The 12765-nt window shown below is 46.0% G+C and overlaps 1 protein-coding gene across 1 annotated transcript in view; it reads right to left on the reverse strand.

Annotated features, from left to right (window-relative positions):
- Positions 1-3713: 3713 nt before the first annotated feature.
- Positions 3714-12765, reverse strand: part of LOC141172002 (sialic acid-binding Ig-like lectin 9) — a 50073-nt gene continuing 41021 nt past the window's right edge. The window contains exon 8 of the mRNA XM_073655763.1: positions 3714-4981. Coding sequence (XP_073511864.1) covers positions 4931-4981 — 51 coding nt within the window. The 3' untranslated portion in view covers positions 3714-4930. The remainder of the gene's footprint in view (positions 4982-12765) is intronic.

Here is a 12765-nt window from a genome sequence, read left to right on the forward strand (position 1 = left end):
AAATGAAAATTGGAACTCTGGGACATTGTGGAGTGTGTCAATGACTGCCTTCTAGACATATGTCAAGTCAGCAGTCTTCCTCATGATTGTGGAGCCTACTGAAACAGACTAAGGGACCTTTTTAAATGCTTAGGAAGCCTTTGGAGGTGTTTTTTGTTAATTATTCTAGTTTACTGAGGTACTGACTTTTGTGCTTTCATTGGCTGTAAGTCATAATCATCATCATTAACAGAAATAAACACTTGAAATTAGTGTTGAGCGAGCACTAAAATGCTCTGGTGCTCGAAGCTCGGGCCGAGCTCAACATGATACTCGGGTGCTCAACCTGAGCAACGAGCCCAATGTTAGTCTATGGGAGACCAGAGCATTTTTGCGGTGGCACCCCCGGCAGTCTGTAGAAAGCCTAAAAAGTGCTCAAAATGATAGTGACAGTGCTCAAATGACATGGAAACAGCATGGGGATCGCCCCAGGAAGCATTTCTGACCCCCAGGTCACTGCTGTCAACAACGTGCTCAGAGGTATTAAGCTACTTTTACGGGCTCACAATAAAACATTCAAAAACGAATCTGAAACGGTTTTCCTGTGAAATATGTTAAGGAACATCCTTTCCAGGGTAAAGACTTGTGTATAAGGTAAAATAAATAACCAAAAAAAAAATACTCCTCCACACCTTGGGCTATGTTCACAAGTAGCATTTTTTATGCATTTTTGCACTTTTCTATTGCTTTAAACCGTGACAAATGCATTCACCGGGAAATGTCATTTTAACATTTTACAACCTTATCTGGCAATGTGCTGTGTGACACATGCATACAGTGCTGAAAAGACATGGGAACAGCATGGGAAAGACCCCTGGAAGCATCTCTGACACCCAGGTCACTGCCTAAAAGTGTACCCATCAGAAGTGACCCTTGCCGCATCAGAAGATGCAGACTTGCAACTATCCCCGTGCAAGTCCTTGTCCCAGGGCATGTTCAATTTTACCTCCCCCATTCCTTGCAATGCAAGCGTAAATATGCAACCTGCCACCCACCCACCCCCAGTCTGCAATATCATACAGCTTGCTTGCACTTGAAATTGGGCCTTTTAGGCATGTGGGGGTGGAATCTGGCCACCACGTCATGGCTGCGTTGGCGGCCTGGTATCCATACTCAGTCCCCAGCCGCCAGGCGGACGGGTGTCCACGCTTGGTCCCCAGTCGCCAGGGGGTGGCCAGGTGTCCATACTCGGTCCCCATCTGCCCCAAGGCCTGGTGCCACACATGGTCCCAAGCCACCTGGGGGCGGCCGGGTGTCCATAAACTGTCCCCAGCCGCCCCTATTTGTCCCGCTGCGCCTTATATACAAGCGCGCATACCAAAACATTACCTGTGCCCTCCCCAGTGCATTTAGTGGGAAGGACAGCCTAACCACAAACACGTGGACACGTGAATGTGGCTAGGGATGGTCCATCTCACTGACGCCTTCACACTGGGTTAATATTGTGGAAGCCGGGAAACAGTTGGACACTGGGATGTAACACGTCCTCCAGACATAGAGGTTTGTGGGTCCTGGGTCAATCAGGCTTCAACACAAAGTTCAGAAGGTACACAGCAGCAGTGGTCGGCCGAGGATTGCTGGATGTTTTCCTGCTACTATCCCAGTTCTATGACTCCCGTTAAAACAAAGCTTCAGGTGATGAATGATGGATGAGGTGGTGGCAAAGGAGAAAGAGCAGGAGGAACAGGGACCATTCACATCAATATCAGGCCAGTCAACCACACATGTCTTGTAGGATATGTTTCTGTACCAAAAGGAGCAGTTCAGATGCACAGTTATAGAGCATACAGTGAGTGCAATGCCTAACAAAAATTTCGAGGCACTCCAATGCCTCTTGGAAGTGACATGGAGGTCCGAGGGCCTTAACTAAACCGTTTTTTCCATTTATAGCAACTGGGTCTCCTGTGCACTGTTGGCCTAAGCAGTGAATGGAAGGCTTTCCAAAAATTATGAGGAACTGCAATGCCCCTTGAAATAGACGTGGATTACAGCATACTAAAAACCTTCTACCTATTATTGGGGAGTGGGTCTCCCTTAGTCTTCGCCTATACATTGAAAAGCAAATGCTGATTAAAATTAGGAGGAAATGCAATTCCCGTTGGAAGAGTCGTGGAGGTTAGAGGTAATTAAAAACAACATTTCAATGCCCCTTAGAAGAGCTGTGGATTTCAGAGTGGTTTAACAAAACGTTTTTAATGCCCTTGGAAGAGACGTGGAGGTCACTGTAGCTTAACAGAATGGTTTTAATACCCCTTGGAAGAGTGGTAGAGGTCGCAGTGGAATAAAAAGACAATATCAATGCCCCGTGGAAGAGGCGTGGAGGTCACAGTAGCTTAACAATACGGTTTTAATGCCCCTTGGAAGAGCTGTGGAGTTCAGAGTGGTTTAACAAGATGGTTTTAATGCCTCTTGGAAGAGATGTGGCGTTCAGAGATGGTTTTAATGCCCCTTGGAAGAGACGTGGAGTCACAGTAGCTTAACAACACAGTTTTAATGCCCCTAGGAAGAGTGGTGGAGGTCGCAGTGGAATAAAAAGACAATATCAATGCCCCGTGGAAGAGGCGTGGCGGTCGCAGTGGAAAAAAAAGACAATATCAAGGCCCAGTGGAAGAGACATGGAGGTCACAGTAGCTTAACAAGACGGTTTTAATGCCCCTTGGAAGAGTTGTTGAGCTCAGAGTGGTTTAACTAGAAGGTTTTAATGCCTCTTGGAAGAGCTGTGGAGTTCAGATTGGTTTAACAAGACGGTTTTAATGCCCCTTGGAAGAGACGTGGAGGTCACAGTAGCTTAACAAGACAGCTTTAATGCCCCTTGGAAGAGTGGTGAAGGTCGCAGTGGAATAAAAAGACAATATCAATGCTCCGTGGAAGAGACATGGAGGTCACCATAGCTTTACAAGATGGTTTTAATGCCCCCTGGAAGAGTGGTGGAGGTTACAGTTGAATAAAAAGACAATATCAATGCCCCGTGGAAGAGACGTAGAGGTCATAGTAGCTTAACAACACGATTTTAATGCCCCTTACAAGAGCCATGCAGTACAGCATATTAAAAACATTATTCCCATTATTGCGGAGTGAGTTTCCCATGGTCTTTGCCTATGCCTTCCAAGCAAAAGCTACCAAAAATTAGGACGGAGGAACTTGCAATGCCCCTTACAAGAGCCATGCAATACATCATATTAAAAACATTATTCCCATTATTGGGGAGTGGGTCTCCCATAGTCTTTGCCTATGCCTTCCAAGCAAAAACTGCCAAAAATTAGGACGGAGGAACTTGCAATGCTGGCAACACGGACAACGGTCACCCTGGTAGTATAGTGGTGGTGGAGGCTGGGGATAAGGAGAAGAGCAAAAAACAGCCGAAATGAGTAAGCATATACCCATGTGTGGGTGTGAAGCGGTGCATGGGAATACACCTGCCGAAATAACACAGTGGATTTGACTTTATATTACTCTGCTGTCATTTGGTGGTGATGAGAAGTCTGGCCCAATGCAGCCCTTGTTCATTTTGATAAGGGTCAGCTTGTCATCATTGTCAGTTGACAGGCGAGTGCGCTTATCAGTTTTAATTCCCCAAACGGCACTAAAAACACGCTCCGATAACACGCTACTGGCAGGGCAGGCCGGGACCTCCAAGGAGTACAGAGCGAGTTCATTCCAAGTTTCCAGCTTGGATACCCAATAATTAAAAGGCACAGAGGAATCATGGAGGATGCTGGTTCGGTCAGCAAGGTACTCCCTCACCATCATTTGAAACTTTCCACTCCTTGTGAGAGTACCCCGCGACTCAGGGCCTGTAAGCTTGGCGGGTCTCAGAAAACCTTCCCAGAACGTTGACAGTGTTCCCCTGCCTCTGCTGGATTGCAGTTGCGTCTCTCTCACCTGTACGCCTTGGTTGGGCAACGAACTGTGACCTCTGCCGCTAGTGTGTTCAGATGGGAATTTTTTTAACAGTTCTGCAGCAAGGGCCTTCTGGTACTGCCCCATTTTTGTAGACCTCTCCACCTCAGGAATAAGAGAGTTAAAGTTCTCCTTGTAGCAGGGGTCTAAAAGTGTCACCAGCCAGTAATGACTGTCATCCAACATTTTGATAACGCGAGGGTCACGGATAAGACAGCGTAACATAAAGTCAGCCATGTGAGCCAGACTGGTAACAGGCAAGACTTCCGTGTCCTCACCAAGATGACAACTGACCATGCTCTCCTCCTCCTTCTCCCCCCTGTCCTCAGGCCACCCACGCTGAACCGAGGGTATGACAGTTGTACAGGTACTACCGTCTACAGCGCATGATGCCAGCTCTTGTTCTTCCTCCTCCTCTCCCTCATTGTCCCCCAATGCACATTGGGATGAGATGAGGCTGGGCTGTGTGTAATCGACCGCTACGGCTTCTTGATCCATCTCATCATACTCTGGCTGCAATGCCTCCTCTTTAATTCTCTGCAGAGAGCGTTGCAAAAGACAAACAAGTGGGATGCTAACACTAATGATGGCATCATCGCCACTCACCATCTTGGTGGACTCCTTAAAGTTGTAAGGATGGTACATATGTCAGACATCCAGATCTACTCCTGAGGTCTTATGTGTGGAGTCTGACCTGAATATCGACGGCCTTGTTGCAGCTGGTACTCCACAACTGCTCTCTTCTGCTCACAACTCCTTTGCAACATGTGGAGAGTAGAGTTCCAACGTGTGCGGACATCACACAAAATCATTGAATTTGATTATTATCTAGGGTTTGTACATGTATAGGACCATATAAGTAACGTACAAAAAAAACATATAGTTTCATGGACAAATAATGAAGCTGATGTTAACAAAATACTTGATCTTGAAATTACTGCCATTTCCCATCTTTGATGTATCTTCTACAATATGAGATCTTCTGATATTTTCACTGTGTCCTTAAGATGTAGTAGATGTCGTTCTCCTGTCCATTTAAGTTCTTCAGAAATAAAGTTAATTAAAATAGAAATTATTAGACTGGTGATACTCTACAGCTCTCCTTGGAGTATGGGAGATACTCAAACATAAACTTCCAATGAAGCTTACAGCAAATGTTTGCCCTGAAATTCTCTGTTAATTTCCAAATGAAAGCGTCTTCAACTACTTTGATATTGAAAGTCGATTGATGTGGAAAAGCAACCGGAACCACCATCAATGAACTGTTTGCCACACCAATGATGGATGGATATAAACTATAGTGGACAATCTGAGTTACTGCAGCTCATATCGCATCCATGTGATTAGGAGCCAGACTGCTGGACTCAATAATGGCCACTATACAGTCTACAGATCAGTCCTGTGCCAGATCCGTATACTGTTTAAATGGGCTCTGGAAATAACTGGGAGTATTGAGTGCCTTTTTCCCCCCGATCTGCCATTGATGACCCTTTCTGAATATAGAAAAGCAATATCAAAGTAATGAACATGCCCATTAACTAATTAAATTATACCCCTGATGGTTTTCTGTTCTAGATCTCCTGTATATACATAGGACCACTGCTTTTCTTGCGTGTAACTTCTTGAAATTTTGCAACTTTTATCGTTTTAATAACAATTTTGCCAAATTTCCAAAATGTTTTTGAAAGTCTTGGCTTTGGAATCGTTGTTGAGCTTGGCAAAAATTTTACCATAATTTACACCCCAAAATTGGTGTAAATTAAGACATAAATATTCTGCAGTTCCTGAGTAGTGTATATTTCTTGAAGAGGCGCACAGCAACTGACAGATGCCCAGAATTCAATAAACAGCACCTGCCTCACTGAAGAATTTGATGCATCTTATTTTAATTGACCCTTCATCAAGAGTAGCATGCAAATTCTTGATGAATTGGGGCATTTGAGTTGTAGATTATAATTTTTTTTGCCTGCAACCACCTCCAGGGGGAGCTCAGGAGCTCGCTGCATACAGTGTTGTTATTAAGGTCAATGTAAAAGCAGCATGCTGTAAGGTCTATAGCTCCCTCTAATGGTGAACGAAGGCAGACAGAATTGCATTGTTTAACTATATAGAGGACAAGAATAAACATGATATTAAAGGATGAAAGTTTCAAACTCTTGAAGAAAATTTTTAAGTTAATATCTATATTTATTGACAAAGTAATTTAGCCATATTTTTCTTTAATCAATTACTAATTTTAATTTTTGCCTGTTTGTATCCACAGCAAAATTTAGAATTTAACTGAGAATGTATAAGATTTTATTTTGGAAAGAGTTGCAGATAAGTATTTTGCATGCAGGTGCATCTCAATAAATTAGAATATCATCAAAAAGTTAATTTATTATAGTTCTTCAATACAAAAAGTGAAACTCCTATATTATATAGAGTCATTACACACAGAGTGATTTATTTCAAGTGTTTATTTCTGTTAATGTTGATGATTATGGCTTACAGCCAATGAAAATACAAAAGTCATTATCTCAGTAAATTAGAATACTTTACAATAACAGCTTGAAAAATGTTTTTAAAATCTGAAATGTTGTCCTACTGAAATGTATGTTCAGTAAATGCCCTGAATACTTGGTCGGGGCTCCTTTTGCATCAATTACTGCATCAATGCGGCAGTGTGGCATGGAGGCGATCAGCCTGTGGCACTGCTGAGGTGTTATGGAAGCCCAGGTGGCTTTGATAGCAGCCTTCAGCTCGTCTGCATTGTTGGGTCTGGTATCTCTCATCTTCCTCTTGACAATACCCCATAGATTCTCTATAATAGATTCTCTATGGGGTTAAGGTCAGGCGAGTTTGCTGCCAATCAAGCACAGTGATACTGTTGCTTGTAAACCAGGTATTGGTACTTTTGGCAGTATAGACAGGTGCCAAGTCCTGCCGGAGAATGACATTTCCATCTCCAAAAAGCTTGTCAGCTGAGGGAATCATGAAGTGCTCTAAAATTTCCTGGTAGACGGCTGCGCTGACTTTGGTCTTGATAAAACACAGTGGACCTACACCAGCAGATGACATGGCTCCCCAAACCATCACTGATTGTGGAAACTTCACATTAGACCTCAAGCAGCTTGGATTGTGGCCTCTCCACTCTTCCCCCAAACTCTGGGACCTTGATTTGCAAATGAAAATTGGAACTCTGGGACCTTGTGGAGTGTGTCAATGACTGCCTTCTAGACATATGTCAAGTCAGCAGTCTTCCTCATGATTGTGGAGCCTACTGAAACAGACTAAGGGACCTTTTAAAATGCTTAGGAAGCCTTTGCAGGTGTTTTTTGCTAATTATTCTAGTTTACTGAGGTACTGACTTTTGTGCTTTCATTGGCTGTAAGTCATAATCATCATCATTAACAGAAATAAACACTTGAAATTAGTGTTGAGCGAGCACTAAAATGTTCGGGTGCTCGAAGCTCGGGCCGAGCTCACCATGATACTCGGGTGCTCAACCTGAGCAATGAGCCCAATGTTAGTCTATGGGAGACCCGAGCATTTTTGCGGCGGCTCCCCCGGCAGTCGGTAGAAAGCCTAAAAAGTGCTCAAAATGATAGTGACAGTGCTCAAATGACATGGAAACAGCATGGGGATCGCCCCAGGAAGCATTTCTGACCCCCAGGTCACTGCTGTCAACAACGTGCTCAGAGGTATTAAGCTACTTTTACGGGTTCACAATAAAACATTCAAAAACGAATCTGAAACTGTTTTCCTGTGAAATATGTTAAGGAACATCCTTTCCAGGGTAAAGACTTGTGTATAAGGTAAAATAAATAACCAAAAACAAAAATAATCCTCCACACCTTGGGCTATGTTCACAAGTAGCATTTTTTATGCGTTTTTGCACTTTTCTATTGCTTTCAACCGTGACAAATGCATTCACCGGGAAATGTCATTTTAACATTTTACAACCTTATCTGGCAATGTGCTGTGTGTGACACATGCATACAGTGCTGAAAAGACATGGGAACAGCATGGGGAAGACCCCTGGAAGCATCTCTGACACCCAGGTTACTGTCTAAAAGTGTGCCCATCAGAAGTGACCCTTGCCGCATCAGAAGATGCAGACTTGCAACAATCCCCGTGCAAGTCCTTGTCCCAGGGCAGTGTTCAATTGTACCTCCCCCATTCCTTGCAATGCAAGCGTAAATATGCAACCTGCCACCCACCCACCCCCAGTCTGCAATATCATACAGCTTGCTTGCACTTGAAATTGGGCCTTTTAGGCATGTGGGGTGGAATCTGGCCACCACGTCATGGCTGCGTTGGCGGCCTGGTATCCATACTCAGTCCCCAGCCGCCAGGCGGACGGGTGTCCACGCTTGGTCCCCAGTCGCCAGGGGGTGGCCAGGTGTCCATACTCGGTCCCCAGCTGCCCCAAGGCCTGGTGCCACACACGGTCACAAGCCACCTGGGGGCGGCCGGGTGTCCATAAACTGTCCCCAGCCGCCCCTATTTGTCCCGCTGCGCCTTATATACAAGCGCGTGTAACACGTCCTCCAGACATAGAGGTTTGCGGGTCCTGGGTCAATCAGGCTTCAACACAAAGTTCAGAAGGTACATAGCAGCAGTGGTCGGCCGAGGATTGCTGGATGTTTTCCTGCTACTATCCCAGTTCTATGACTCCCGTTAAAACAAAGCTTCAGGTGATGAATGATGGATGAGGTGGTGGCAAAGGAGAAAGAGCAGGAGGAACAGGGACCATTTACATCAATATCAGGCCAGTCAACCACTCATGTCTTGTAGGATATGTTTCTGTACCAAAAGGAGCGGTTCAGATGCACAGTTATAGAGCATACAGTGAGTGTAATGCCTAACAAAAATTTCGAGGCACTCTAATGCCTCTTGGAAGTGACATGGAGGTCCGAGGGCCTTAACTAAACCGTTTTTTCCATTTATAGCAACTGGGTCTCCTGTGCACTGTTGGCCTAAGCAGTGAATCAAAGGCTTTCCAAAAATTATGAGGAACTGCAATGCCCCTTGAAATAGACATGGATTACAGCATACTAAAAACCTTCTACCTATTATTGGGGAGTGGGTCTCCCTTAGTCTTCGCCTATACATTGAAAAGCAAACGCTGATTAAAATTAGGAGGAAATGCAATTCCCGTTGGAAGAGTCGTGGAGGTTAGAGGTAATTAAAAACAACATTTCAATGCCCCTTAGAAGAGCTGTGGATTTCAGAGTGGTTTAACAAGTCGGTTTTAATGCCTCTTGGAAGAGCTGTGGCGTTCAGAGATGGTTTTAATGCCCCTTGGAAGAGACGTGGAGGTCACAGTAGCTTAACAACACAGTTTTAATGCCCCTAGGAAGAGTGGTGAAGGTCGCAGTGGAATAAAAAGACAATATCAATGCCCCGTGGAAGAGGCGTGGCGATCGCAGTGGAAAAAAAAGACAATACCAATGCCCAGTGGAATAGACATGGAGGTCACAGTAGCTTAACAAGACGGTTTTAATGCCCCTTGGAAGAGTTGTTGAGCTCAGAGTGGTTTAACTAGAAGGTTTTAATGCCCCTTGGAAGAGCTGTGGAGTTCAGATTGGTTTAACAAGACGGTTTTAATGCCCCTTGGAAGAGACGTGGAGGTCACAGTAGCTTAACAAGACAGCTTTAATGCCCCTTGGAAGAGTGGTGAAGGTCGCAGTGGAATAAAAAGACAATATCAATGCTCCGTGGAAGAGACATGGAGGTCACAGTAGCTTTACAAGATGGTTTTAATGCCCCCTGGAAGAGTGGTGGAGGTTACAGTTGAATAAAAAGACAATATCAATGCCCCGTGGAAGAGACGTAGAGGTCATAGTAGCTTAACAACACGATTTTAATGCCCCTTACAAGAGCCATGCAGTACAGCATATTAAAAACATTATTCCCATTATTGCGGAGTGAGTTTCCCATGGTCTTTGCCTATGCCTTCCAAGCAAAAGCTGCCAAAAATTAGGACGGAGTAACTTGCAATGCCCCTTACAAGAGCCATGCAATACATCATATTAAAAACATTATTCCCATTATTGGGGAGTGGGTCTCCCATAGTCTTTGCCTATGCCTTCCAAGCAAAAGCTGCCAAAAATTAGGACGGAGGAACTTGCAAGGCTGGCAACACGGACAACGGTCACCCTGGTAGTATAGTGGTGGTGGAGGCTGGGGATAAGGAGAAGAGCAAAAAACAGCCGAAATGAGTAAGCATATACCCATGTGTGGGTGTGAAGCGGTGCATGGGAATACACCTCCCGAAATCACACAGTGGATTTGACTTTATATTACTCTGCTGTCATTTGGTGGTGATGAGAAGTCTGGCCCAATGCAGCCCTTGTTCATTTTGATAAGGGTCAGCTTGTCATCATTGTCAGTTGACAGGCGAGTGCGCATATCAGTTCTAATTCCCCAAGCGGCACTAAAAACACGCTCCGATAACACGCTACTGGCAGGGCAGGCCGGGACCTCCAAGGCGTACAGAGCGAGTTCATTCCAAGTTTCCAGCTTGGATACCCAATAATTAAAAGGCACAGAGGAATCATGGAGGATGCTGGTTCGGTCAGCAAGGTACTCCCTCACCATCATTTGAAACTTTCCACTCCTTGTGAGAGTACCCCGCGACTCAGGGCCTGTAAGCTTGGCGGGTCTCAGAAAACCTTCCCAGAACGTTGACAGTGTTCACCTGCCTCTGCTGGATTGCAGTTGCGTCTCTCTCGCCTGTATGCCTTGGTTGGGCAACGAACTGTGACCTCTGCCGCTAGTGTGTTCAGATGGGAATTTTTTTAACAGTTCTGCAGCAAGGGCCTTCTGGTACTGCCCCATTTTTGTAGACCTCTCCACCTCGGGAATAAGAGAGTTAAAGTTCTCCTTGTAGCAGGGGTCTAAAAGTGTCACCAACCAGTAATGACTGTCATCCAACATTTTGACAACGCGAGGGTCACGGATAAGACAGCGTAACATAAAGTCAGCCATGTGAGCCAGACTGGTAACAGGCAAGACTTCCGTGTCCTCACCAAGATGACAACTGACCATGCTCTCCTCCTCCTTCTCCCCCCTGTCCTCAGGCCACCCACGCTGAACCGACGATATGACAGTTGTACAGGTACTACCGTCTACAGCGCATGATGCCAGCTCTTGTTCTTCCTCCTCCTCTCCCTCATTGTCCCCCAATGCACATTGGGATGAGATGAGGCTGGGCTGTGTGTAATCGACCGCTATGGCTTCTTGATCCATCTCATCATACTCTGGCTGCAATGCCTCCTCTTTAATTCTCTGCAGAGAGCGTTGCAAAAGACAGACAAGTGGGATGCTGACACTAATGATGGCATCATCGCCACTCACCATCTTGGTGGACTCCTTAAAGTTGTAAGGATGGTACATATGTCAGACATCCAGGTCTACTCCTGAGGTCTTATGTGTGGAGTCTGACCTGAATATCGACGGCCTTGTTGCAGCTGGTACTCCACAACTGCTCTCTTCTGCTCACAACTCCTTTGCAACATGTGGAGAGTAGAGTTCCAACGTGTGCGGACATCACACACAAGTCGGTGTGCCAGAAGCTGCAAACGCTGCTGCAACACAGCAAGGGCGGCGGAAGCTGTAGCCGACTTCCGAAAATGAGCTGACAGGCGCCATACTTTGACGAGCAGATCTGGTAACTCGGGGTACGATTTAAGAAACCGCTGAACCACGAGATTAAGCACATGAGCCAGGCATGGTACATGTGTGATCTCGCCTCGCCTCAGAGCCGCCACCAGGTTATGGCCATTGTCACACATGACCATGCCTGGATGTAGGTTCAGTGGTCCCAGCCACAGATCTGCCTGCTCTTTCACAGCTGTCCACAACTCACAAGCAGTGTGAGGTTTATAACCTAAGCTTATGAGTTTCAGCACAGCCTGTTGCCGCTTGGCTGAGGCAGTACTGCAGTGCTTCCAGCTTGTAACTGATATGGTGATATCTGAGATGGAGGCTGAACATGAGGAGGAGGAGGAGGATGATGCGCAGGAGCTGTACACTGTGGGGGCAACTCTAGCTGACATAGGGCCCGCAATCCTTGGTGTGGGGAGGATGTGTTCCGTCCCAAGGTCCGACTGAGTCCCAGCTTCCATTTGTTTACCCAGTGTGCCGTCAGGAAGATGTACCGTCCCTGGCCAGAAGCACTGGTCCACATGTCCATTGTCAGATGGATTCTCCCAGTAACTGCGTTGTTGAGGGCACGGCAAATGTTTTGGGACACGTGCTTGTGTAGTGGGGGATTGTACACCGGACAAAATAGTGTTGGCTGGGGACCAAGTACCGAGGGACGGCCACCGCCATAAGGTTGCGGAAGGATTCCATCTCCACCGGCCTAAAAGGCAGCATTTCCAATGCAAGCAGTCGTGAAATGTGCGAATTTAGGACTGTGGCCTGTGGGTCGTTGGCTGCGAATTTGTGCTTTCGTTCAAAGGTCTGGGATATGGACAATTGAACACTGCGGTGGGATGTGGACGTTGATGCTGTTTCTTGAGAAACTGCCATAACAAGTGAAGACTGAGAGGAGGGGGCATCTTTGCATGCAGTATGGACAGGGGATTGCCTAGCACGCACAACAGGGGGTTCTCTTACATGCACAACAGGGGAAGAAGCAGCGGTGACACCCGCTGACACTGGTCGTGGACCTTGGGGTTCGCCCCACAAAGTCGGGGGCTTTGCTGACATGTGCCTGATCATGCTGGTGGTGGTCAGGCTGGTAGTTTTGTCAACCCTGCTGATTCTGGACTGGCAGGTGGTAAAAATGGCCTTTTTGGGGTTATCAGCAGTCTTTAAAAAAATTTCAGACTC

This window comes from Phyllobates terribilis, unplaced genomic scaffold, assembly GCF_046119375.1.
Source record: "Phyllobates terribilis strain yellow unplaced genomic scaffold, ASM4611937v1 Scaffold_12__6_contigs__length_324123572, whole genome shotgun sequence".
Classification (NCBI taxonomy): Eukaryota; Metazoa; Chordata; class Amphibia; order Anura; family Dendrobatidae; genus Phyllobates; species Phyllobates terribilis.